This window comes from Lonchura striata, chromosome 5 (assembly GCF_046129695.1).
Source record: "Lonchura striata isolate bLonStr1 chromosome 5, bLonStr1.mat, whole genome shotgun sequence".
Taxonomy (NCBI): domain Eukaryota; kingdom Metazoa; phylum Chordata; class Aves; order Passeriformes; family Estrildidae; genus Lonchura; species Lonchura striata.
Genome location: NC_134607.1, coordinates 42,761,044 through 42,789,001, shown reverse-complemented (window position 1 = coordinate 42,789,001; position 27,958 = coordinate 42,761,044). Strand labels below are relative to the sequence as shown.

The window sequence follows — 27,958 nt, the reverse complement described above, 5'->3', positions numbered from 1 at the left end:
GAGCTGCTTCGGACCCACATTCCCATTTATTTTTCAATTAAAGTGAATGAAGAAGACAGCACTAGAGTCCAGGAAAAATGCTCATCTGATTACACTAGTGCTAAGTCAACTTTTTAATAGGGACGTTATTTCATGAGGATTATAAATCCCATGCATGGCAAGACTCAAACGTTCCCCTGCCCCTATGAGATAGTTATAAAAACCTGTCATGTTACAGAATTTAAAAAATAGAAGTAGCAGCATTCTACTAAAAATAATTGTATAGACCATTGATGCTACTGAAATACTGCAGTGAATTCAATTCTTTCTGCCAGCATCTTCCACATGCAAGGCAGCAATATAATTTATTACCTAGAGCACCAGAAAAATTGCCAGGTTCCACTCAGATGTAACAGCCAGAATGCTGTAGCTTCTACCGATTCAGCTAAAATGATTCAGAGAGACTTAGACATTTCACTGCATCAAATTTTATTGTTTTAATAAAAAAAGGATAGAACCAGATGCTACTTTTAAGTGAAATCATTTATTACACCAATCTGTTTTATAGGAGGTATATATATATTTATCATTAAGACAACTTCAATAAAATGACTATCTACAAGAAGGACTTTGATTGTTTTATTTTCATGTCACCATACATGAACAAATGAATTTTATGTCTTATTAAAACATTTTACTCCGTATCAAAAATGTACACATTTTAATAACCATTGGTATGGTCTGAAGGTATTTTTACATTTAATTCATTTAATTTAAAAAATAAGTGTAATTTCCTTGCTGTATGTGTTACAGTGTAAGCTTAACTCATCCTATACATAATAAAAGTTTGTGTATACAGATAATTTTTCATGTTGTCACATACCTTCATGTCTGAGACACAGGTGGGAAATTTGCATTTCTTTTTTTGCGGAAGGTTAAAGTACATACTGATGCGAGCACAAAGCAACATTTCTTAAAAACAAAACCAGTTTGAATGGCACAAGAGTTAGCATTTTTATAAATTAACAACCAGAGTTCTGCATTATGGAAACAGGTACATGAGATTCCAGTACTTTCCTTAGGGCTTGGCTCGCTGGAAAAAAACCTGCAAAAAGTTTTTTAAAAAAAATTAAAACAAAGGAAATGCAAGATATGGAATGCTTGAGGTATAAAGGATTAATTTTATGGAGTTCATTTTTGTGTTTAACACATTAATGGTGTGACTTGTGCTACTTTTTGTTTATGCTCACACCCTCAAATATTATCCATTCTGATATTCTCTACAATTATAGCATCACATTATTGTTTCTTCAGCTATTAAACAAAAGCCACAAGAATATCAAACTACTGACATGGCAAGGTGCTAGGAATGAGTGACAATTTTATAGATGTGGGTTTGTGGTTGTTTGCTCTGTCTTTCCAGTTAACTGTTTTGCTACTTGCAGATTCTCAATAGCTAAAAACTACTAAATAATTCAGTATTTTGGTTTTACTTAAAGTATGACTGAATGGTACAGTAAAGTTCATATGCAACTAAAAGCTATTGAAAGAAAAAAATCTTTATACCTTTAAGTAATTTTTAAAAACTTTAGCATCAGGCTGCTGAAGTGCTTGACAGAATTCCTGTAAGAGAGAACAAAGAAATAACTAAAATAACTAAGAAGTAACTAAGTGGAGCAACAAAACAACCTGAGATACATTCATATGTAAAACCATTGATATTAATTTGTATTTTCCCTAATGTACTGAAGAAAAGCATGTTATGGATAAAAACTTGTAAAAGGCTATGATAGCCCAAATGCATTCTAGGGTAAAAAACAATTTGTCTGGTGTGTTTTTTTTTTTTCAAATACAGTATATCTCATTCACTTTTAGCTGAGGAGACAGAAATAGGACTATCTACAAGGATATCTTCAAGTTAAAGTTTGAATTAAAGTAGGAAGATTGTTTAGACAGTTACATGCACTGGACTTTTTTTTTTTTTTTTGCAAGGTACTCTTGCAGTATTTTTACTCCTTATGATGAATTAATCCTTTTCTCATATGCAATAACTAAGTAAATTTTACTGTGGGATGAAAGGAGATTAACGTTTTAAATATCCTTTTCTCCCCATTTAACACTTATGATTGTTAAAGAGTTTTCCAAATAATCTTTTAGGAACTCCTACCTGGATTATCTCAGGAGCTACTTGCAAAGAAGGCAAATACTCTTGCTGAAGATACTGAATGCACTCAGGACCCTAAAGAAAACCAATACACATTTTTTTCATGCATATTTTTTTACAGATGGAAAAATCATAGCCCTATACTGTATGGTGGTCTACATCATCATTTTACAGAAAATAAATACTTTTCAAATGTTTAAGTTATTCTCAGCTGGTAGCAAAGAAAAAGATTTCTCAATCTCGGCATTAAAGGTTCTACTGCGATTTGGTATCTTTTAGTACACAGAAGAAATTGCACTAAAAATTGCACTGAAGTAAGAATTAAAATAGAGCCAAACTGTTACATGTCAACTGTAAGAGATAGTTAATTATGTCAGCACTAATTTCACTATCTGACATTTGGAATAAATAAAATAACTGGGTATTAGCATCTGCCTACTGCTTTACCATACTACTTCCATTGCAAAATTCAGTAGCCAAGTGCAGATGAACACAGTACTTCTCCTCTTGTAACACTATGTAATTTGCAGTGAACTTAGTAGTAATAAAATTGAATGTCCAAACCTTAAACATTTTGATTAACACTTCAGTTTTTGGTTTTTTTACCTACATTCATCAGATAACTTTCAGCACTTTACTAATTCACGCAAGTTACCCTGGAACAGCAACAAAGTGAGCAGATTTTTCTCCTTAATGACGAGTCAGTATTTTGCATTAGTTTATCAAAAGGTAGAACTACTGGACTCAGTATCAATGCACAGCATTATAATCATCTTGTTAGTATCTAACACTTGGAAATTGATAAACCCACTAGAAAGAAACCTGGGACAATTATTCCCTTTGAAGTATGATGAAACTTACCCTTTTGAGATGAATTGTTTTTAATGTCACTGCACATTCTGATAAAGCCTGAAATGTAGTGCAGAATATTTAGACTGTTGAATTGGTCTACTGGTTCACTATTCAAAGCTAAAGACCCTAATGAGACCCAAAACAAGGACTAGTTCATACCATTATCCCTTCATTTTCCCCTCACACAATGCCAAGCCAAATTTGCATGTTTTGTTCCACTCCAATCAGAAAAACTTCTGCACAGCTGAATCCAAAATGAACTACACAACAGCCAACTCTATGTATTCACTTTCACTAAACATTAGTTAGTAAGTAATGCAGGTCAATGTTAAATACTCAGATCTTCAATTGATTTTGAGCCTAGGTAAACTACAGGATAAACTACCACAATATTCAATAATTAATCATGCAGATATTTAAATGTAAAAAAAATCCCACAAAACCAATGGGATTTTATTTCTGACATGACAGTCTTTGATAGGCCATGGCTATTGTAGGTTTGTTAGCTTCAGTCTCCCTCACAGGAATTAATGCAAAAAAAAAAAACCATCCATAATACACACCAGTACTGTCTGGGCATCTGCTAAGTCAAACGTTTGCTTCAAAGGTGCTAAGAAACATGCAGGAACAATATGCTTGTAGACAAAGTCCGCAAAACCTACTGGTCCATCTTTACCTCCTAAAAAGAAAATCAATATTGCAATTTCTATTACTTCTTCATGGGTAGTAGCAGATGGAAAGGAATTCTAGAAAGACATTCTTACCCCAGAGCTCCACCAATTTAGAAAGAATAATAAAACAAGTCTTCTGTGCAATAGGATCTGGGTAATCCACCGCTCCTTGAATGACAGTGAACAACACACGTTCCACATTCTCTGCACCTTAAACACATTAAGATGAACTTGTCACTTCAAACTGCAGCCTAAAATGTTTTGGTACTCAACACTGTTTTATATAAATACTGACCTGGAAGACATGCTTCAACTTCAAAATAGCTCTTTTTTGCACAAATATTTTTGGGAAGTTTCCCCTACGATGCAAGACAACTCTTATTTAGGTTAAGTTTTTTTTTTTTAGTTTGGAGATTTAAATTGCTTTTCTGTCCTTTAACACACACAAAGGTGAGGGCAGTACTTTGAGCTGTTTACAAATACAGATTTTGTCCTTGCTACCTAACTTGGAAGTGTTAATCAAAACTCAGCAGCACTGAAGTAGTTAGCTTATCTTGCAACATATGACAAGATATTTTTCACACATTTAAAATTTCTGTGCTGCATCTATGTGTTACAGTGAGCTCATGGGCACTCTGTTCCCCTTCCCCAGGACCCTGTGACTCTGATCAAGATAACCCTGGACCCCTCCTTCCTGTCCCAAAGGGGTTGGCGGAGAGCCAGAGAAGCCCTCCCTGTCCAAAGTCTATATAGACCCCTGACATTTCCTGTTCATCCTCTTTGCCCTGCTCTCCACATGGACACCACAGAATAAAGAGAGCTGAACCAACATATATTGGGGTAAGAGCCTCTTTTGGAAATCTTTGCCATCTCCTGATATTCCTCCCCTTCACAGCCTGCTCACCTCTGAGCTAGCCTAGGATAATTTGGGCGGCTGTGCGGGGGGGGGGGAACATCATCTATGCTTATTTGTTTGACCCCTTTAAAAATTTCTTGGCCCATCACAACTACCAAGTGCCTCTTTCAAGAAAGCTCTCACTACTTAATGCTACTTTTTCCTTTTCCAGCAGTATTTTAAGACAGGGGAAAGGAATTCCGAGCTACACTTACCACATGAGTCACTTTAAAATTTCTGAAGTCCCTATCGATTTTGATGGAATTTAAACAGAAAGAATCACTTAAAGTATCAGGCAACTAGATGTCTGACTTCAAATTTCCACTGTGAAAAATAACTAATTTTCATGTGGCCAGTAAAGATGAGGAAAACCTGGTAACTACACACATATTAAGTCACATAATGCTTTCTACCATAGATAACAAGCTCAGGCAACAGTAATAAAAGTTTACAGGATTTACTGATGTGTTCTTCCAAAACTAGACACAATGAATAGAGGCAGCTGGAGTGATCTTGCCCAGCAGTCTAAACACTACTGTACATTGATACATATTGTATGATCTCCAATTCACCAGACAAATACAATGATATATAAAGACAATGATACCGTGATACTTTTCACATTAAGTAGAAAAGATCAATAGGAAGAATATGGCTATTACAGCTGGATTTCACAAACCCAAAATCCTGTACAACAGGTTATTTGAATCAGGCAAGCTGAACACAGTATTTCCATTAAACCATTCTACTGTAAGGTAGTTAATAGTACTTGCCAGGAACTGGGCCAATATTTTACTTAGATAAAACATAGGTGAGAATAACCATATCCTTTGAGAAACTGAATTCCTTACCTTGATTAGCTATGACTTCACTCATTCCACTGCCAGTTACTGTCTGCAGAAAAGCAAAGTAACTCCTCCGTAACATTTGTTTTTCTAAAGCAGCAGACTGGTCATTTTCTTCTGCTGGAAGGAGCAACACCTCAAAAATAGCATGAAGTAGTGGCATAAACATCTGTTGCAGGAAAGGTGAAACCTGTGTCTGTGAAGATCAGAAGCAGATGTCAGCTCAAAAAGAGAAATTGAACATTAAGAAGTTAAAACTTAAAGGCTTGTTAGAATTCTCAGCTTGGATACACTTTTAATGTAAGTAATTTCATATAATTACTTACAACACAGCAAGTTGCATCAGGGTCACTGTGAACATTACTGCACCTTGACTTATACACCACCTGTTTTATGACTTTTGCACAAAAATAACTAGACCTGTCTAGCCTCATTTTGTGGAGGAAAAGGTTTTTCAGGATTTTTCATCCTTCTGTTCAGACAGATAACTTCAAATTTCCTGAAATACCATCTCTAAGATGCTAAAAGTGGCATCAGGCCAGCTTTTATAGAACTTTTCTTTAACAATTACTAAAGTTTTCCTACCGACATTACAGAATAAACTTGTCATAACACTTTCAGTGAGAAATATATGTAAGGGCACTAAATTAATTATGAATTGAAAAACCGAAGGCGTGTGCTATTCAGTCACGTCAGAATTCCACAAAGAGGCAACTCATACGTTAATTTCTTAATGCTGAGGCAAGATTTTATCTTTTATCTTCTCTTTACTATGCCTTCAAAGTACTAAAGGTGAGATTGTAGAAGCTAGGATCTTTATTTTACCATGTTATAATAAGAATAGTATTGTATCATACAAACTTAAAACATTACACCTAAACATTATATTTGTCCCACCTTGCTCCTGTGACTTTTTTCTTTTACCTTCCTCATCTTTCATGGACTATTTTTAATTATCTACTGTTATCCCCAGTATAAATCTATATTTATACATATATTTGATATCTCTCTATCTTCTAGAAATCTCCTTATAAAAGATGAGAATTCACTTCAAAGCACTTCAAAGTGTATTTGTAAGCTAATTTGTAACATTAGCTTAAAACTTCAGTGGAGAGCATGACGTTAATTATGTTAAAAAAAAAAATTTCCGCTGCAAATACTATTTTAGAATATCAAATCCAAAAAATTAAACACAATATAAACATTTAAGACCAATCAAAGAAAAAAACCAGTCATTTAATCACTGTGAGTCCAGCAATGTATGCCTGTGATCCAAGACAATGTTTACCAATAGCAGCTTCAAAATACACTTATTAATTTTTAGGGACAGTTCTAAAACAACTCTTTTTCTGGAACTAGAAAAGAAGATCTCTCAGCAACACTTTGACCCTGAAAAGCTTATGCACTATCATACCTTAAACTTAGCTGTTATTTGGTTTATAAGAGGAATGAATTCTTGAAGATCTTTTGCTTCACAATCTTTAAGCATGTGTTCAGAGGCAGAAGGAATGAACGGAAGAACTTCTTCCTCTAGGCAAATAATCATGCGGTGAAGGAAAGTGCGGACACCACTTCTCAGAACTTCCTTTTGTAATGGACAACTGAGAGCTGGCAGAAATGTTTGTAAGCAGTCGAGATAAACCTCTGAGCAGCCACATTGTTTTACAGTTTGCTTATTGCTGAAAGCCTTGCTGGTTCGGCTGTAAAAGCACACATCAAGTTTTACAAGAGCTCACATTCCAGTACAATGAAGAAGCAGTAACACTGAGAACAAATGCTTTCCAACCCAGGCACTAATCTACAATACTCCATTTCATCAACTGGCAGCCAGACAGTGGAAGTAACGAACAGGGTATTTTCATATGAAGTAGCATCACGTTGGTAGTTTCTGAGAATTAAAATCTAACAATTTACCAAGAAAATATGATTAGATTAGCTCCACAGAATTCTTTGAGCAAAGAAATAGATGCTGATTCATTATGAACTTGCAGACTAAGGGGACTTATTTTCTCAGCTATCACAAGAAATTCCACAACCACAGATTATTTTCTACATCAATAGAGTAGAAAACTCAGTTCCTCCTTCCAGCAAAACCTTTGTATTTCCCTTTTACTCAAACCAGAAACATACAGTTTTACTGTGCTGTACCTACCTAGCAAATCCAACAGCATGATTGAGGCAGTCAGCCAGTGCCATCTGTCTGTCCTCATCTTGTGCCACCACCAGTTTTTCTAACAACACTTTGAACTTCTCCATCAGTGGAGTCAACAAATTCCTCATCAGAACCTGTTTTCTTTCTGCAGAGTATTCGCTGTTAACTATTAACACCCCAGCTGTTTCATAAATGAAAAGTTGATCATCACTGCTTAACAGTGCCTGGTAGCCATTTTCCTAAAATGGAAGATAACAGATGTAATTCACTAAGAGTTCTCTATCAAGGCTGTCTTCTCAAAATTTGCAGCCATCCATATATATACCCATCTCTACCCTAATCTCCCAGAAACCCATATAAGCAAGATTATTACAATGAGGTACAAAAGTAAGGTGTGCAAGTGATCTCACACCAAAAAAGCAGGATAATTATTTGTGCTTAAAAGTCTGCATGGTGAGCATACAATTCAGCAAGTACTCGGGCACATTTATAACTGCAAGCCTCACTCATTACAAAAACCTACTGCAAATACTCACAGGAGGAGAAAGTTCCATCAGGTCTTGTATTCTGTTCAGAACATCTTCAATAAAGGGATTCATTTGCTTACTGAAGTAAAACACAAGTACATAACACTACTTAGAAGCACATTCATTTTTACAGGTTTCAAGATACTTTATATAAGCTGTGAAGTTAGATGCTAAACTGCCTTCTCCATATAGGAATCCCCTTCAAATATCAAAGCACTGCTGCAGAAAAATCTGGCTTATGGGTATGATGCTAGTGGTAGGCCAAATAAATACATGGCATTGTGGGAAATAGCAATTTCTTTCCCTCATTTTTTAAAAATATGCATAATTTAAGTGAAGTATTTTGAACAGTTGAAAAAATAAATGCATGCTGAAATCTGAGCCATCTTTGAGTTTCTTCTGTCTCTAAATAAAATACTGTGAAATCAAACCAAAAGGACAGGACTGTTTAAAGGACTCATACATCAAGTAAACTTCATCAGTATAAATTCCAAAACAATTCAAAATTTAGTTAGGGATAGGGAATAGTTACTCTTAAAAGTCTCTAGATCCATTCACACTCAGCTCTGCTTAATGAGTAAAAGTAGAAAAGGCATTTATGTTGTTGATCAGCTTTAATGGCCGATCAAAATAAACCAGGCATATGTATTACACTTCTTTGTTCTGTGACAAGTATTTTTACTGATACCTCAATATTACACAGTAGAACAACACTGCTAGAGCACCGTTTTGGTATTTTACTTCACTGCAGTACATCTGAAGCCCAGCCTGTTCCAATGACAACTGGGACATACAGAAGGGTTGTATGTAGTAAATGCAGTGCCATTTGGAAACATTTATTTACTCACTTAAGAGACTTGACAAATCTGGAAAAGAGGTAAGCTGTTCGACTCCGTACTTTGGGACTTGTATGACGAAGACCACGGTGATCTAGAAATGCCATCTGCAATCAAAAAATCATCTCAACCTTAGAGTGTCTAAACAAAGCAGGGGGGAAAAATCTAATCATCCAACAAGTTAAGAAACCCAGCTTCCTTAGGGACCTTCAGAGAATAGGAAAATTTCTTAAGTCTAAAGAACTAAAGTAGTCTCACCTAGTTAAAAATGTAAATTATATGAAACTTACTAGTACAGTTGGAATGTGCTGAGGTTCAACTGCAAAGAATTTTTCATATCTAACCACGGTTTCAAAAAATTCCAGGGTCACTGATGTGTGTTGATAGGCACTAACACCAGAAGTCACCAGCTACAAATAAAAGCATCAGCATGTTAGTATTTTAGCTGTTTATAAAACCTAACTGCAACATAAGTGGTAATTATGACGAGCTATTTGAACTGAAACATTCTAGGCTTTAGTGGCACTTTTAAACAGCTCTCAAGACATGCTTACCGTTCTCATCATGTCTTGTAAAGCTGTAGCTTTAGTAACATCACCAGAGAAATGAGCACCATGAGATACAGGAAGAGCCTCAGCCAACATATACAGCAGCCTTATTGCCACTTCTACTTCCATAAATCGTGTAGTCTGCCAGTTCCTAGACAAAGAATATAAAGCTCATGTTAGTCCTTAGTACTTTATGAAATAATCTTAATTATACCATGTTAATATTTTCTTTTGTGCCCTCTGCAGATGCACAGCATAAAAAGAACAGATTTAAACTGAGGAAAACACTGTAAGGTCCAGGCAATTATTTAGGATGCTTCTGAGAGACTTTATCCTCAAAAATACCACTTCATCAGATCACCAACAACCTTCTTTTGCCAGTTTCAGCTTGAAAGCTACAGATTTCTATTGTGCTTATTTAGATACAATCATAAGAAACTCAGTTAAGATACAAGGTAGCCACAAAGAATACTGGATTTTTATTTCTATACACCAAACTCCTAGCCAGGGAACTAGTAATGTTTCTTTACTTGTGTGCAGTTTCCAGGATTAGATGTACTATGTATTTTTTAACAAAAATACTTCACTTACCCAACCAACCTTGTTTTTCTGATAAAAGTAATATACAATATTTACACCTCAAGGACACTCTTATGAGATGTGGCAAAGTAAACACCTCTCCAAACAGCTGGTGCTGTTTAGGTAAGTGCCAAAATCAAAACTCTAGGAAAGAAAAGCCACCATTTAAGGTTACAAAACTTTTTCTTTCTAAGGAGCTTAGTAATAAAGCTGTATTTATCATTAAGTTGTAACGAGCTCATTTTGTCAACTGACTTCTTCACCAGTCAAATGCTGCATCACATATTTCACTACAGACTAATGGTTTACGAAAGGAAAAAAAAAACCAAGCCCCAAAAAGGCTTATTACAAAAAAGTTATAAACCCCAACTTACTGAAGTGTAGTGTTAAAAACTCTGCGGACAGATGCCAACAGCAGTTCTGGTGAAACCTGAGCAAGTCTGTCCAGCAACAGTTTCAACTGTTTTCTGTACTCCACAAACATTGCTTCATCTTCACCCTACCAAAAAAAAATCACATCAGTGAAGTTCTTATTTTCATCTTTAAATTTGTCCACAACCATTTTAGACAATTAGACCTAAAGCAAAAACGTACATACAAAACCAGTATAGCACATGCAGAGAATTCAATAATGCTCATCCAGTGCTCTTGCAACATAACAGCAGGGCCCTTTATGGCTGGATACAGTATGTTGAGATCCACTGCATTCAGTCCAGAAACATACTAAAAAGGCTTTCCAAAATGAAAACCAGCCAAAAGTACAAGAAAGAAAATGCTCCTGGCAAAGCCTTATTGACCCAATTCTTAAAAATTGACTCACTCCTCAAAGACATTCTTTCTTAGCATTTAGCTTAGTTTTAAAATTGGACTGACAACCTTTATGATGGACTGGATACAGTTTAAGTTAACCCTTTGAAGACTATCGCTCTCTCAACAGCCTGGGATGAAGTAAGTCTGTCTCACATATTCAGTCATTACTGTAGGCTGACAGAGATGTTAAGTGTGGAAGGAAAATTAAATCAAAGACCTTACCCCACCCTTAGCTCATTTTTGCAAGGTTTGACCATCCTCCAGTAGCTCAAGCAGCACATCTTTCGAGAGTTTCATTACACAGCATTTCTCAAGTATTTTTGCAAGACAGAAGTGACATGCAGAAACATGCAAATTTGCACTGAACAAGCCACCTCAACAGCTGTTTGGCCATCAGCACAGCTGTATTTGCCTTGGAATAACTCTGTACAAACACAGCCACAAATACTGTGAACTCAGTTAGCTTGGATATACCTTTACTATGTTGTTTTACCCTATGCAGACATGCCTAGAAGCTTTCCATACAGAAAAAAAACTCAGCCTGTGGACCCTTGCTTCCTTTAAACCTTCAGTCTATGAAAAATATGTATTTTAAGTGGGAGAAAGTTTTACTACATATAACCAAGTTGCATGTGTCTGCTTATTCTTACAACACAATACCTCATTTTCAAAATTATATTCTTCATCATATGTCAACTTCTTCATAACAGCCAACATGATTGCCTAAGATAAAAACAAAACAGTAAGCATAGAAGCAGACAAGTTATAAGAAATAACTGTTAAAAATACTACAGTAAAGAAAACATTAAAGCTAGCGTTGTGTTTACAAATATTTTTAATCCCTTTTAAACTATTATTTTCAGAGGTTTAGCAGAAGTTAACAGTCCAAATCAAAACAGATGGATTATATCCAAACAATACACAGATGCTATTCCAGACAGACAGCATAGACGTTTTGGAGCTCTCAGCCTCTGATAGTATTACCTAGCTTTACTTTCTGCTTGTAATTTGTGCTGTTCAGTTCACATGGAAAACAATCAAGATGACTGAACTAGGCAGAGGAAACTAAACAGGTTGTCCAAGATACTATTTTAAAGGGATAAGTCAGCTATAATATCAACTTCTCTAATAGTTCATAGTAATTGGTGTGTATAACATCATTTCTATTCAATAACTGTTTTGCCATCTTTAACACTGCTGTTTCAACACTGCTTCAAAAAACAGTGCACTGTACTGTAGTACCTGTAACTAGTATCCATTTCATGTGGCAAATACTTTTGATTTGAGTATTTTAGTCTAATCATTATCATCAATATAAATAAAATCAATCATTTATAGATTTGGTTTGCCATCCTTAATCCTGCAGAACAAAGTTGCAAAAAGCTTCAATTACACCCACACAATCCTTTATACATAAACCATTGACTAAGTCTGGGAGAAAGACTGGATCCAGCTGCACCTAGACTCCTCTCTGAGAAGTCTTGTCTATTTAGAAAGCAAGGGGGCCCTTTCTGCACCTTGTCACTCAATGGGAAGGTCTCTCTGCACTTTGTCCGTAACTTGCAGCAGCAAGTTGTCAGACCAACTAGAGCAACAAAGCACAATGTAACCTTAGTAGGGACTGTTGGTACATGCTAAAGCAGCTATAAAGGCTTGACCGTACCTCTACTTAAGTCTGAATGAAACAAAATTAAACAAAAAACCTTCTGACATATAAGCCTTGATTACTACATTTCATTTTAACTGCAAAACTTGAAATTCATCAACACCAAAATGGATCAATGAAATAAAACCTAGGTTACTGAGGTGAAATACTTGGTTATCTTGCAGAAATAGATACTTTGGCACTAAGTGTCACCATGACCTCTGAGAAATGTCTGCTTCTCTGTAAAAAGTGATATTTAAGAATTAAAATAATTGCAAAACATGAATGCACTTGTAGCCAAAAATGTTTAGAAAGACCTGTTGTTCTAAGAAGTAAAAATGTGATCCTGCTGATGAGAAAAAGCTTTGGGACTTCAGAGGCACAAGAAACTAGCCCCCGTTTTTTCCTGTTCAAATAATGAACAAGTTGAAAGTGTAAACTTGAAATGCAAAACTTTAAAGGAATACTGCTAAGCACAAAATTTAAAGCTTAAGGCAAATAACAATAAGATTTAGACTATTTCCCATTACTTTATTTTAATGAGGAGAATGAAAGAACACTTGTTATGATTGTTTCTCTGTTTAACACAAATCCTTAAGAAGTACTCAGTAAAATTAAGAAATATTTGCAACATGAAAATCTCCAGTATGAAAGCAACTTAAGCCAACATATTTCAGGGTAGTAACATATTCCAGCTTTTAGCGTCTTAAGTGTACTGCAGTAGTAACATCACTTATCTAGCTGTAACAACAAACAACAGTCATAAAAATAAAAATATTCCGTGTTATTACCAAAGTTCTCTTGTGTTACCTAATCCAATTTAAACAGACATTAGACAAAAGGAGGCCAAGCTACTCTACACCACAGTTGTCCAAATTCAACTTGTCATGTTAGAACAGGTACAGAATTCAGTTTTCGTTGTAAAGGAAAAGGAATCAAACCTGTTAGCTGTATGAACTTACGAAATAACTGCACCAATCTAACCAGTTCAACATCCAAATCAGTACATCTACATTGGTGCAGACTGGGCTGAAAAATCCATATAAATGTATTACTTCCAAAACTGGACATATTTTATATATAAACTTAAGATTATCTACTTAAGCTTACTGTATATTTGATACAATATTTAACATAATAACTGCTCATAATTACAACTCTTATCTCTCAATTGTTGCTTCTTTCTTAAGTTTAACTTCTATTATTAAGAATTATATTTATGATAATCCTTCCTAGATTTCTTCCAATCCTTTGGAATTAGGGTAGGTTTTAAAAAAAATAAAAATTTCAAGGAAACAACTCTTCCAGGTTGATTTAAGAATATTCTTTGAACAGTATAGCCTGCAGAGGAGCTTGCCAGCATATGTTTAAGGGTTGTTTGGGAAGACCAGCTCTAAATAGCTTTCATCTCCATACACAATTCAATATAGGCTTACTATTTAAAGAAACAACTGTAGTTACTTAGCAAAAGATCGAACACACTGTCCTTACTTTTAAGTCTTCACTTTTAATTACTGTTGCATACACACTGAGGCATAAAAATGAAATATGATTTGTTTCAGCAAAATGAAATATTCTGATCTAATGTGTCCTTGAAGTATAGAATCTGTAGTAAAATATACCTACCTCTACATTAGCTTTTTGTTGGTCTGAAAGTGCAGAAAGCTGGAAAATAAAATTCAAGTGTTACTTTTTTCATATTCTAACTCCCATTACTAAGAGAAAGACTTGCTTTTTTAACAGTCATATGATCTACCTTTCCCCTTAACATGATACTTAACTCCTTCAGATCTCTACACAATACTACAGAAATAGCATGATCACAGGCATTAAAGAAATGCCTATTAGTCAAAAAAACTATTTTACAAGTCAGTTTGAACAAAGTATGAGACATCCGCACAATAATCAAATGAAATCATGTCAGAATTGTTGTTAAATTGAATCCAGACATATTTACTTGTTTCAGGATGTGAAGGTAGTCGTAACAAAAGCCAATGATGTTAGAAGAGATGTCATCATCTTCATGAATTAGAAGTTGCAACATCAGGGCCACTTTTGCTTCAATAGCTTGTAGAGTGTCTTGAGCACTCTTCATATCACCAATTTTTATCAGTTTAGTCCAACTAGCTATTAATGCTTGCCCCATCCCATTGACAAGCTTAGAAAATCTGGCCAGAAAATCCACATCATCTTCCTGCAAGAAAAGACACCTGATTAAAAATACTAACAGAGCTTATTTTTAAATACAAGACTACAGACTGTACTACCCATGTCTAGTGTGTAGAATTAAACCAACACTTGTCTCCTAGCTGGAAACTACCAATCGCCTACAATTGGTACTTTTTCCCCTGGGAATGGAGAGAGAAAAAATTAAAGCAATGCCAGATTTGTCTGTCCTCCATTACACAACATTAGCTTGCTTCATCTCTTCAGATTTGTTTGTTTCTCTCTTTAGAGCAATAAGCAGGTTCAAAATAAAAGCAGCAGCACATGCCTACTATAAATTCTAGGCTGTATAAGAGGAAAATATTTCTATGGAAAAACTTCAAAGAATTACCAGCTGCAGCTCACTTCAGAAATACTGATAAACAAGTACCTTTCAGTACTGCCTGTTAGAGAGAGTTAATATTAAATATTTCTGGCTTGCTTTGCAGAAATGCATTGATCAGAATCAAGAAATACCCCAAAAGCAGCCGCTATTTCTAAACCTCACTGAGACATTTTGGTCTCTGCCATAACTAAAGTGAAAGAATAACAAGTCTACGTAAGAAAGATTGAGGTAAGATTTTTGTAAGTAGAAAAACAAATTTGACAAAGGTTTCAAAAGTAAGAGGTAAAAGCCTTGTAATCTAAGAACTACAGCTTCATAAGGACTGGTTGCTCTTTCTCCACAGCAGGCAGTGACCAACTGTTCCTTAAACAAGGCAACTGCCAGAAAATGTATGTTTAGTTAGTAGGTATACTTTTCCAGCTTACAGATAAGCATTTCAAGCCTCATGTTTGATGGTGCACACGTGCAAAGAAGCATACGTGTCCTTAAGAAAGTTCTTTCCCCTACTTAATTATGCATAGAATTTTTTAGGGTGAGACATTATATCAGCTATCTTGCCTACAACAGCTATTACAGAATCATTCAGGAGGGAAGATTCAAGACAAGGAAACACAGAACCACTATGAACAGTAAGCACAACATGCTTTAGGAGAGGAACAGAGGAGTTACATAATACCTTCCTTCTAGAATGAAACCCTGTGTGTTCAAAATAATAATAAACATTAATAACAATCTCTTAAATTTAAGTATGAGAAAACTGTAAGAAGTGTTTTGATGCAGAAGCACAAGGACTTCCCTATAACTTATGGACTGCTTCACAATTTTCTGTACATTAGCTTATTTAAGAACTGTCAGAAATCAGCACACAAACCTGATCAATACTGAAGAGGCCAGCAGACTGCAATACTTGACATAAAGACTCAACCAGTTTTGTTTTATCAATTGGGTCCATTCCCTTATTTACAATTTCGAACAAACAATCACAGGCTTCTTCCCGGAGAACTTCCACAGACATGTGACCTAGCAGCATATTTATAAACCTTCAGAGAAAAAATAGCTCAGCTTTATATATACACAAAGTAACATTGTATAAAAGCTTTATATTATTTGTGCACATATTCACAATGATCTCTTTTTACAATTCTTCTTTTTCTATTGTACTGAAAAAACTCAACATTTTATGCATTGTAAAGAGAACACAGCAAACTGAGTAATGTTTAGTTTGTGCAGTACATCAGCTTGGCTTGCAAAAACAATCACTCTCCTAAAATTCCCAAAACTCCAAAGACAGAATTAAAAGTCATCTTCAAAGGACTTTTATACATTTCATTCTATATAGCAGCACACTGCCAAGGTGATTTTTGCAAACCCTTTCCATCAAAACCTTCTTACCTTTCATTGGCTATCAGGCTCAAATCTATCCAGGATACATAAGCTCCAACTACTTCAAGGCACTGGCACGTCAACTCTGAGTTATTATATTGATAATTTTGTAAGATTTGGTACCACGACTCCACCAAACTTGGAATGCACTGTTCCCTCATAGTATCTTTTAATAAGGTGTTCCTACGAGCCTCCTATCAATACAGAAGGATAAAAATCAGTCTTGTCAGAGATAAGCATCTTGTCAAATTAGTAGCATTTTTGTATCCAGATGCCAGACACAATGTGTCATAGTAAGATAAATCAGAAACCCAAAGAGAATGTTTTTTCCTTTCCAACAAATAAAACCAAAATAGCCTAAGTTTTCCCTTTTAATATCCACAGTGCCCAAACACTGAAAGAAAAGGCAGAAAAAGAAGAACAGTTCTCTAAATCATTGGATGAACTTTAAGGGGTTAGGACCCCTTAAAACATGCACTAGAAAACATTAACATTTTAAAATGATCAGTTTAGCATTACACTGGCAAACTCAGTTGATTAATTTTAGTTTGCAAGCTTTCAAGCAAAAAAAAAATATTAGCTGAAAAGTATGAAATCATAAAAAGCATTAAACAACAAAGCTAAACATAGTATTTTGAATTTAAACCACCAAATGTGTCTAAAGTGGAGTTGCCACAGGAAAAAAGCATATCTAAAACCTTCTGCTCTAATTAAAGTAAGAGAACTCTAAAATTTTAAAACAAGAGTTAATGCAAAGTAATAACTTGCCTCTGATGTATGAACAACATCCCGGTCCACCAGCTCAGCATCAACAGCCATCAAGATTCTGAGGTACATATCCACACCTCGTGGATTAAGGTCAACTACTGACAGAATGTCAAAAAAAAACTTGGGCCATTTTGTGAGATATTCAGTAACAAAAAGCAATGCAAAGACTTGTGCTGCTTTGTTGCGAATAAAAGTCTTCTCAGGCTGGGGATTCAGCATCTGGGAAAAATGAGACATTTCATCTGTTTATTCTCAGTTAATTAGAGAAGAATCTTATGGGTTTGTTGATCTATCTTGTAGTAGTTAATGTACTATTTCTCTTCCTGGCTGAGACCAACAAATAAACCCTTACCTTTCCAAGGAATTTGAAGAAAAAAATGGCTAAACTGTCCTGTGATAGGGAAAATGTTTTCTATGGGTGATACAGTCCTAAGCCTTTCATTCAGTACCAAGACATTAAGTGTCTTCCATAAATGCCTCCCATGCAAAACCACAATTACTCAAAGACTAAAAGGCGATTGGTCAGTTTAGTGAAAGTTACAGTCCTCCTGTAGCTACGTTGTGCCTGTGTCAGATGTTTGTGCACTGAATAGTAAGGGAATTCCTAAATCTAAGGAAAAAATAAAATCCACCACTACCAATCTCCTGTCCTTTTCCTTTTAGAAACTCCTGAACGGAACAGTTTGCCACAAAAGAAAAGCAATTTAATCCACTTCATAATGATCTGTTCTTTTCAAAGTTGTATTATGCTCCATTTCATACTGTTAAAGTCTTCTGCACAGCAACTATGTTTATCTTCAGTGCAGAAGTGGAATGACAGCTATATAATGGCAGGTATGGGCAAACCAGTGGATATTTCTAACTGCAAACTCCTGGGTGGGGCTGACACTACAAGTTGGCTACAGTAACCCATTCCACAAGAAAGAATAGTCCATACCTTGCCACAATACTAAATAACATCACAGAGGAGTGATAAACATCTGCTAACAGTAGACAGGAATTCACTCCGCATGGTCTTAGAAAAATAATTAGCAGGCCTGCTCCTCCTCCAGACACTCAGGAACATCAGGAATCTGTATTATGCCTCTCTAAAGGGGAACTTTCAATACACCTTATTTCACACATAATTGATTAAACCACAGTCATTATCTCATTCAAGTGTTATATATTTAATACTAAGCTCAGGCATGGACTTCTTTACAACACTTGATTTAAAAAATTTTTCACAAACTTTTAACAATCAGATACGAAATATCTTCAGGAAAACATTTAGTCCACACTCAATGCCCTATGTTAGCCTAAAAGGGCATGTAAGATTGCCATGAAGAACCTACATACCTGTGCTTGCAGCCATGTTATGAGTGTTTCCCTAATTAGCTGCTGCTGGACTTCAGTAAGTTCAGAGTATCTGAAACAAAAAAATATTGAGGTCAAAATACAACTGTGCTTCACAGCAAGCACCAACACTCAGCAAAGTAAAAACTCTTTTATATGGTACGTAATGCTCCACATTAATGTAAACGAAAAGTTTCTAGGACAGTAACTTACAAAGCTACTTGCATGTTAAAATTCTGACTCAAAGGCAAAAATAATAAAAAACATTTTACCCATAGTAATGTATCACATTTTGAGGCATTACTACTGCCTATATTGGAGTAGGAGTTTGGAGTTTTGCAGGAAAGCTGCTCTATCAGGACTTATGACCCTGATAAAAATGAGCATTTCACCACAGGCCAAGGGGAGAAGGAAGAGACATCTGTATATGCCTGAACTTGATCACTACACACTGAAGACTATCACTATTGAGTACATGAGGTCCTTCACTGACCTGACCTACATTACATTTACTATCAGACTTATGTCAAAAAACCCAAGGAAGTAATTCTGTTTTATGTCATACATAGAGTACTGGCAAATTGTGACATTATATCCAGCCCATATCAAATACTAGTCTGCCAGGAGTAGTGAAGCTGTAACTACTTTATTGCAAAGAGAGTTAGCTACAGGCTTATAGAGTCCTTAATAGGAATGACTGCTGAATGACTCCAATGTTCCTGTCACAGCCAACTATTCATTAAAGAGAAGAAAATGTTTAAAGAAAATAAGCACCAGGAAACAAAAGAAAACATACTGCAGGAAGCAGGTGACAGGATTGAAGCAAGCAGAGAAAAGTGGACAGTGAGGTAAAATTTGGTAAATAAAATCGTCTTTAACATTTGCACTCATACCAAACTGTAAAAATCAGTCACAAAATACATCTTTATTCCTATCTAAACTCCTCATCTGTTCAGCATATTACAAGCAATCACAGTGATATTCAAAGATTCCATAATGCTCAATTCCAGACCAAGGGAGCCCAAAGTGAGAAAAAAAATATAGTTCTGTGCAATGACATTCATATTATTAAAAAGTATTTTTCCCTAGAATTATGGTTCTATGAAACCACCACTCAGTGAAAAGGCTACTTTCTCAATATCTCTGCCATGGTTATTGAATGAATAGGGCTCTGTCTGAAGTCCAGGACTCAGTACAGAGCACAGCTGCAAAAATCAGTCAGAGTACAGAGGAAGGCCTCAATCTCCAGACAGGAATAGCTAAGTTTCAAGCAGTCCTTGCTAACTAGGTCTGTGTTGGGCCATGGATGTGTTAGACGAGCTGAGAGCAGAGCATGCTGCTCAGAACCTCTCCAAGGAAAGGTAAAGAAAGGTAAAGAAATACAAGACAGCCTCTGCACCAGACTACAGACACTTCATCAACCACAGCTAGGCAACACATACCATTCTACGTTTATTTGCAAGCAGAATAAAAAGGGAAAATTAAATGGATGTACATGGATGGTGTCAAGTAAAATTACTCACTTGAACTTAACCTGATGTTCCAGAACTTGAAAGCAGAAGAACTTGATGTGATCATCACTAGAAAAGAAAATTCTATTACTGGTACACATTATGCTACACATTTGTGTACAATATGGTACACATTTTTGTGAAGAAAAAAATTCCACAAATACTAAAATCAGATTGCCCCTTTGGCACCAGAAAAAAACCAAACCTGCTGCTACTGTTACTTCAAAGCAAAAATGACAAATATTAGAGCAGTCAATCCGGTAGAAATTAGCAACTGTTAAACTAATATTTATGTTTGATACTAATATATATATTTGATACTTTTTTTCTATAGCCACCTATTTGTTACAGTTTGATTTCAGCATTGGACAAACAAAACTGCAATACCTATTGTATCCTGCTTTTACAAAAATCTGTCAGGCTTCAATAGTATGTTTGAGGGCCACTACTACACTAAGTGGAAGTTGTACTCTGCCTCTTAAAATTCAAAGGTAAAGACAAACTGAAATGTAGATTAAGCATAGACATTTCACATGCTCTGTTATCCACAACGCTTTTTCATCTTATTATCTAAAACTTGCAACAACCATAATGTATTTTTTAATGATTATAATTTCTAATCTTTTGCGGCTTTAAGTACTGCATATGTCAGTAGTTTTGATAAATCACTTACAAAATAGCATTCACTATAACCTACTGCTGTTATTCAGGAGATATGCACCCCTCAATTTCCTTCCAAACGGACTTATTCCATGAAACAGTGACAACCTAGTATTTTTGATATAAATACAGAACTATGTGCAAAAATAGTGGTGATTACACATTCTTCGCATCTTGAAAAATGGGATGGCCTACTCCAAAGAACAGGGGCAAGGAACTACTTATGAGATTACTGCATATAAAGGCTATAGTCTCAGAGGGGGCAATTCTCAGCACTTATTTTCCCCAGGATTTCAAAAACCAGCAGTTTTTAGGTTACAAAATTATTATGGAGTTTAATGTATACCTTGCTATTCCTTGAAAGGCATTATAACAGATGCCACAGATAAACTATGATATTAAAAATAGTACAAAGACCATATTAACTTTCAACAATTTATTTTGCCTACTATGCTGCACAGCTAAATCAGACCCACACATATTACTAATGACAATAAGAAATTATTAGTTACATTACCTGTATATACTCTGAGCTAATGCTTCTGCACAGACTTGCCAAGCATCCTGAGATATCTTGAGCTGCTCAAAATAGGCTAGTGCCTGCAAAAATCAAGGTAAGTTTCACTTTAAAAAGAACAAAGCATATAGCAATATGTCTCATTCACACTTGCCCTTGTATTTAAACAAAAAAACAACAGTATTTGGATACATTCCAGAGGCTCCGTAATCACCTTAACACTGAGTGAGTTTTTTTCCAAATACCAATATCATAGGTACCCATTTCCACTTCATATTCAATACAAAGATTTTGTTACTTGAATATGGAAATCATAGAATCAGAAGTGTTGAGGTTAGATAGAACCTCCAGAGACACAGACTAGAGCAGCTTGCTCAGGGCTTTCCCATTTAGGTGGAAGTTCACGTCCAAGTTACAATTCCTTCCACACATTCTAAAGAAGTGGCAATTTTGATTTTTCACTGAAAATAATTCAAAGAACTATTTTGTTGCACCACTTTGCTTGTAATTCAATATCCCAAGCTCAAAAAACATTCAAACACTAACCACCTGGACAACTGTCAGTATATGAATCTTCTACAGAAATCAAGAAAACCTCTACCAAATTTTCAATAATCACATTATTTATCAGGACTCCTAAACAGCTTTTGACAACAATTAATTTTATTTAATTGCTTTAAGGCTCAGTGTGGCTTGTGATACAGAACAGTAAAGCAAGTTTTGAAGCAGAAATTAGATTAATAACATTATTTCAATTCTATGAATGCAGGTGTTTCAAGGGGGAGGTTTGGCTGTTGGATATTTTTAGGGGCTGCTTTTTGCATTAATTCATAAAAGTTTCCATTTACCAAAGTTATCTCCCAAAGTAATTATTCAGAACTAAGTTCTATAATAATAATAATTCACTTCCTGTAGTTAGTACTAGTGATTTTCTTATACTTAATATATTATTTTACTATAAATGGTTTGATACTTCCCTTATGTTACATCTTACATGACTGTGGAAAAGGTAGGTCCCCTTCTGCTACGAAATATTTCAAAACTCTGCAAACTGCAGTTAGAAGCTTCCAATTTTAGTGATATTCTATTTATAGATCACTAAAGATTAGCTATATCCATCCTTTTAAAAAGGACAAATATGCAGAACCAACATATTTAACAGGCTACTTGGCAAATCAAACCAAATTTTTAACTGTTTTAAACATTCCAGGATTTGTTTTATGAACACAAAACCACGGTATTAACATCCTTATTCTTGGAAGATTTTAATAGAAGTTATCTTGTAGACAGTTAAATCAACATGGGAATCAGTTAGCAGAGATAATTACTCAACAAATAGCTATATGAATAATAATGTCTTTTCATAGGATCATCTCCTATGCAGTAAATGTTACCCACATATCATGATTACTTTCTCAACCTACTTTAACACAATAACACAAACTTCACTACAATTAAACCCACACATTTTATTAAAAGGACACTAAACCTAGGTAATCCATTAAAATTATAGTTAAAAACATCTAAGAATCAACAGGCTAATTTTAAACAAATGGTTTGCTGTGGCTGGTTTTCATTCTATGAGAATCTATGTAAGGAGTTGAGCAGCAAGTACAAAGAACTGAAAAAACTTAGTCCTGAAAAATTAATTCTATGCATGCTAAATACAGCTGAACTGAAATGTAACAAAATTGATAATATATACCCCTCACCTTACATGTCTGCAACACGATTTTGTTTCATACTTGCCATAAACCCTATATATTTGGCTCACAAAACAAACTCAACAACCCCCCCAGCCCAAGTAAACATTAGATTTTTGCACTGCAAGACCATCTCCAGTTATTAGAGAGAAAAGGAAATTAATTACATACTCGTTGTCTGAAGTCTGCATCAGCATTTGGGTTGAGCCCTAAAAGGGCTTGTTCATCCATGTCTGTTGCTATATTCGTTGTTTCCTGTTCCTAACTGCTTTGCCCACTTCTTCTAGAGGGCAAAATACAATCATCTGCAAATAGAGAAAGAGAAATTTTATTTGCTCAGCAGAACAAGAAAAATTAAAACCAGGACAGCAACAATGATACAAGGTGGCCCACAAACCTCAAAAAACGTACTCCAACTAAACATGCATGCTCCAATGCAAATATCAGAATTCCAAGTCCTTTAATCAACTTTTCACTGTAATGTATTTTGTACTAAATAAGGAAACTTTAAAGTCTCCATATATTTCAGTTCTCTTGAAAAGAGAACTTAGTTAACAAAGATGGCATTATGTATAGTGTTCAGCTGAAAGGCTTAAATTCAAATTTCAAGCATGCAGAAGTTTCAGCAAGATACAACATAAGCACAAATCTCCTTAAATGAAAGGCCACTGTTTTTTTCCCCACCACAAACCCAACTACAAAAAAAAAAGAACCTCTACTCCACTCCAACACAGATAAGACGCTTCATACACACACTTATGAAGTATTTCCCATGGTGGGGGCAAAGTCATTAGGGGGTCTTTCTTCTAAAGCAAGCACAATACAAGTGTCCTAGAAATTAACCTCAAAACATACCACACTAAGTTATTAACAAATGTTTCTGTTCCTACCAATGGGTGCTGATTTACTAGCAATGATTTTTATTTAGAAAATTCAGTATAAAATTAACAAGTGTTCTAGACAAAAGTTCTAAAGATGGCTTGCCACTATAGGCTGTTCTGCAATACTCTAGTAAAACACAGAGAATTAGAAAAAACTTAAAACTTCTCTGTCAAATACTAAGATGCTGTTAAATAACAAGAGAGGACAAAAATGCATCTATTCTTCAGCTCTCTGCCCCGCCTCCCCCCCATGTTAATATAGTCAATTAGGCCTGAAATCAGGCCTTGTTATGTAAGTATGTAGGAGGTAGGGGAAAGGAAGAGACAAGAGGAAGAAATGAAACACAAAGGAGCTGTGGTTTGAAGCTGCCTACATACCCATAGGTAGAACTTCTAATTTCTTAGTATTGTGTCTCGTGCACTCTACTGTTCACCCTCCCCCACGGGAAGAAAGGTGGCACAGTGACAAGCAACAGCAAGCAAAACTGAAAAGAAGAGCCCAAAATTTAATGTGGTAACAGACTTTAATAGAAAAGTCAAGACAGAATACACTATGCCAAAGTCACGACAGAATATGCTATGCATAATGAAAATAAATTTAATAAGTAAAATTGAGTTCATACAAAAAAAATTGCAGGTTTTGGCAATACAGAAACCAGAAAGTCTGGAACAAAGTGATGACTCCTGGCACACCAAGCCTCACAGACTGCCTTAGTCACAGTGATCCCCCTCGGGGGCAGAATCGTTAGGGATTAAACTTGCTGTGCTGAGTCTTCCCTCTGCATCCCCAGCCCCCAATCTGTTTTCCCCATAATCAACATCCAGAAGAGCCAGACTAAAAAAGGTAAAATACTGCAGGGAAAATTATTATTTTTTTTAAATTGCCTCTTTTGATTAGGGTCTGGTCCAGAGTTACACAAGTATTTAATACACAGAGGCTTTTTTTTTTGTTTTGTTTTGCATATTTACCTGCTGGTATCAGTACATTTTTATCTTTTGGGCAGATGATTTATACCTGGGTGACAAATTTTGCTAATAAAAATAACATGACTCAAACATGTATTCTCTTCCCTATTATTGCTAACAGCAATGCCAATCGGTTCCATTAATTTTCTAAATGCCTCATGAGTGTATTTAAAATTTCACCTACTATCATATAGCCTTTTCTCAGTTTCATCTTGACTAGCGAACTCTAAAAGACAATTAATGAGATAAAATATTTGAATGAGCCTCTTGAGAAAACTAATAAAATAGCTTTTCTTGCCTCATGGCTTTACCAGGTAGCTTTTCCACCATGTATCTACTTAACCAGCCAGTTACAGTTCAAAAGCAAAACTGTATGGTGATTTTCATAGTACTAATAATTCACAAAATCCTTGGCAAAATGCACTTGGCTAGAACATCAAGTATGTCCTTAAAGCAAGTTTAATTTACAAAAAACAACAGATAACGTTAATAGTTGATAGGCATCTTGCACAACTTATTGTCTTACTTAAAGATTATTTTTTGTTAAGCAGTACACCATGTCAGGTGGCAAACTCATCTTACAGTACTTAGAAGGATGCAGTTTCTTATCAGTGAAGTCATACAAGTATGTTGCACCAAAATAATTTACTCCCTCTCTCCCACTAAATACTTAAAAGCACATTTGACAGTAAAGACTGTTTTCATAGTGTAAAGGAGGCAGAAAAAAAAAAATTCAACCCACTTCAAGTGGGCAAGATTACCCAATTAACAATACAAACGTGGCCATAGTGTGTAACTTCGACCCAGATATACCCCAATAATGAAAGCATTCAAAGCATTTTAACAGATGCTAACCACCGGCATAATCAGCAATTATAAAAAGCTTCATGTTCAGCAGTCATTTTAAGTATTTATAAAATGTGGTAACACAGGGGGAGCCAGTGGTGTGCCTCATTTGAATTTCCTCAAGTTTTCTCTCTAATACAACAAAGACTAAAAAAGCACCTTTTATAGTCTTTTTTTGCGGTTTTGCTTGCTGCAAACCTTGGGCATATTTACAACCTCTTTGGGCTCCAGACCCTTTAGGCCGGCCTAACACGCGGTTAAAGCCAACAGCTGTGTAACTACTGCTACTTCGACAACTTTTCAACTGGACTAGAAAAGTTTTTCTTTCTGGGAGTGACGTTAGGCGTTAGTTTCAGGCACAATTTTACCGCAGGAATCCCGGTAAGGAGTAAGGCCGCGTTGCCAGACTCGGTCAGAGCCCGGTCTCCTGTGGCTGGTCAGGGCCAGCAGGGCTCCGCAGCGCTCGGGAACGCACAGCCCGCCGCGCTCAGCGCCGCCGGCTCCTCCTTACACCCGCAGCGCCGTCCCGGGCCTGGGAGTGACCGGCCCCGCCGGGAGCCACCGCTCCGGCCGCGCCACGACCAGCGGAATATGGAACTGCGGGGAGGTCCCTCCCTCCCCTCACGCTGCTGTCCTACCATTTCTTCCTTCCCCCACCAGAACCATAGCGGATGGACAGCCACCGAGGCGCCAGCCTCCGCGGACAGAACCGCACCACAGTTACGGCGTGTACTAGCAGCGAAAAATACAGATGCTTTTCGTGGCACCCGCAGGGCGGGACCGGCGGGGCCCGGTCGGCTGCAGCCCCCGCCGTTCCCAGCAGCGGGGCCAGGTGGACACGGCGCTGCCGCCCCCCCACCTCCCTTTCGCGGAGCCTCTGGGCTGCCGGGGAGGCGGCCCCGCGCTGAGGAAACCGGCCAGGGGACTCGCGGGAGCCCGCAGGCGCCGCCAGCTCAGCCCACACTGCCCCTTCCCTCCGGGCTGAGTCACCCGCTCCGCGTGTCGCGTCCTGCCCGCGCCCCCCGCCTGTACCTTCCCGGTCAGTGCTCCATCGCCGCCGGCTCCTGCCCACCCCCGCGGCCCCGCAGCCGCCACGAGCACAGGGAGCGAGCCGGGCCGGGCCGCGCCGCCTCGGCTGGCGGCGGGAGGAGGAGGAGGAGGAGGAGGAGGAGAGGCAGGACCGCCCCTCTCTACCAAGCCGGCCGGTAGCGAGGCACGCCGGGATGTGCCCAGCCTCAGGGCAGCCTGGGAGTCGTAGTCCCACCGCCGACACCGCTATAAAACCGACCGCACCGGCGGAATAAACTAGGGCTGTACCGGCCCGCTCCCAAGCTGCCTCTAGTGTCTGGAAATCGTGCTGCGGCGGCGGGGCGGGGCTGGGCCGCCGGTGCGAGTTCCGCAGTAGCGGCTGGAGCCACCTGCTTGGGGACGTGCACAGAGCAGGACCCAGGTTGGCGTGGGTTTGTCCGTGAGGAGGAATCCAGCTGTTGTTGATAGGTAATGCGATGGTTGGCTCTCATAATTAAGAGATGAGCATTATGTGTATGTTAAGTTTTAGAGATGTATAGCTATGTTATTTTGGTAAATTCTCCCCACAGCCCTCTTCCCTTCCCCCCCGTATTGTTGTCAGCAGTCAGGGCATTTAAGGGAGGGCAGGCTTGTTACTAGGAGGCGCAGCAATCCTCCAATCAAGGTGTAAGAAAGTGATCTCTACCAATAGATGGCGGAGAAGAAGTTGACTATTAGACTTTGGGAGGGGGCCAAGGACATAAAATACAGAGTATCCATTTTGCAGACGAGCACGTGGCCGTGTGGTTGCATACTGTCAGCGCTGCTGTATTTCCTTATTCGGTCTCTTGTTTTATTTTGTTAAGGTTTAATAAACCTTTGAAATTTTAAAAGCGAGCGTCATTTCTCGCACAGCCGTGTCTGCACGTGTGGCACTGGGCTCCGGCCCGCAGGGCTCTGCAGCACAGCACCGTGTACGGGCTTGGCGTCACCGCACGCCCGCACGGCCGGGCTGGAAACACACCGAAATGCGAGCAGCGGCATTACAAACCCGCTGCTGGTACAGCGTCTTCCAAGGCAAAATCTACTCCTGTCCCGTGGCTACAGCAGCTCTCAAAAGGCGTGAGGCGCCTAAAACATGCGAGAAATTTGTTTGTCCTGCCATCAGAGCCACTGCCCGCTCACAGTGCACGGGGGAACGAGACGCAAGAGGCATCCCATGGAACTGAGTGTGTGGGGGCGATCTCCGGGGGCAACCTCCCGGCAGCCAGTGACCTCGCCATCACGGAGGACGAGTGAGAGAGGTTCCCCCGATAGCCCTACGCT

The 27,958-nt window shown here is 37.4% G+C and overlaps 1 protein-coding gene across 2 annotated transcripts; it reads right to left on the bottom strand.

Annotated features, from left to right (window-relative positions):
* Positions 1 to 451: 451 nt before the first annotated feature.
* Positions 452 to 26,789, bottom strand: XPOT (exportin for tRNA). Of its 2 annotated transcripts, XM_021547381.3 has the most exons (26): positions 26,657 to 26,782; positions 24,191 to 24,297; positions 23,103 to 23,236; positions 21,229 to 21,311; positions 20,064 to 20,120; positions 18,544 to 18,613; positions 17,206 to 17,424; positions 16,447 to 16,631; positions 15,926 to 16,094; positions 14,461 to 14,697; positions 14,130 to 14,168; positions 11,519 to 11,581; positions 10,423 to 10,547; positions 9,476 to 9,620; positions 9,212 to 9,331; positions 8,934 to 9,028; positions 8,095 to 8,164; positions 7,559 to 7,797; positions 6,821 to 7,106; positions 5,413 to 5,602; positions 3,760 to 3,876; positions 3,559 to 3,674; positions 3,005 to 3,052; positions 2,147 to 2,218; positions 1,546 to 1,602; positions 452 to 1,084 (listed from the first exon to the last, which is right to left on the bottom strand). In XM_021547381.3, exons 3-26 carry the CDS (start codon positions 23,160 to 23,162, stop codon positions 1,058 to 1,060), a joined length of 2,889 nt encoding a protein of 962 aa, XP_021403056.2. In that variant the 5' UTR covers positions 23,163 to 23,236; positions 24,191 to 24,297; positions 26,657 to 26,782; the 3' UTR covers positions 452 to 1,057. The 2 variants fall into 2 exon arrangements, with proteins under 2 accessions (XP_021403056.2, XP_021403055.2); XM_021547380.2 differs by lacking the exon at positions 24,191 to 24,297 and having other exon boundaries at positions 26,657 to 26,789.
* Positions 26,790 to 27,958: the final 1,169 nt, after the last annotated feature.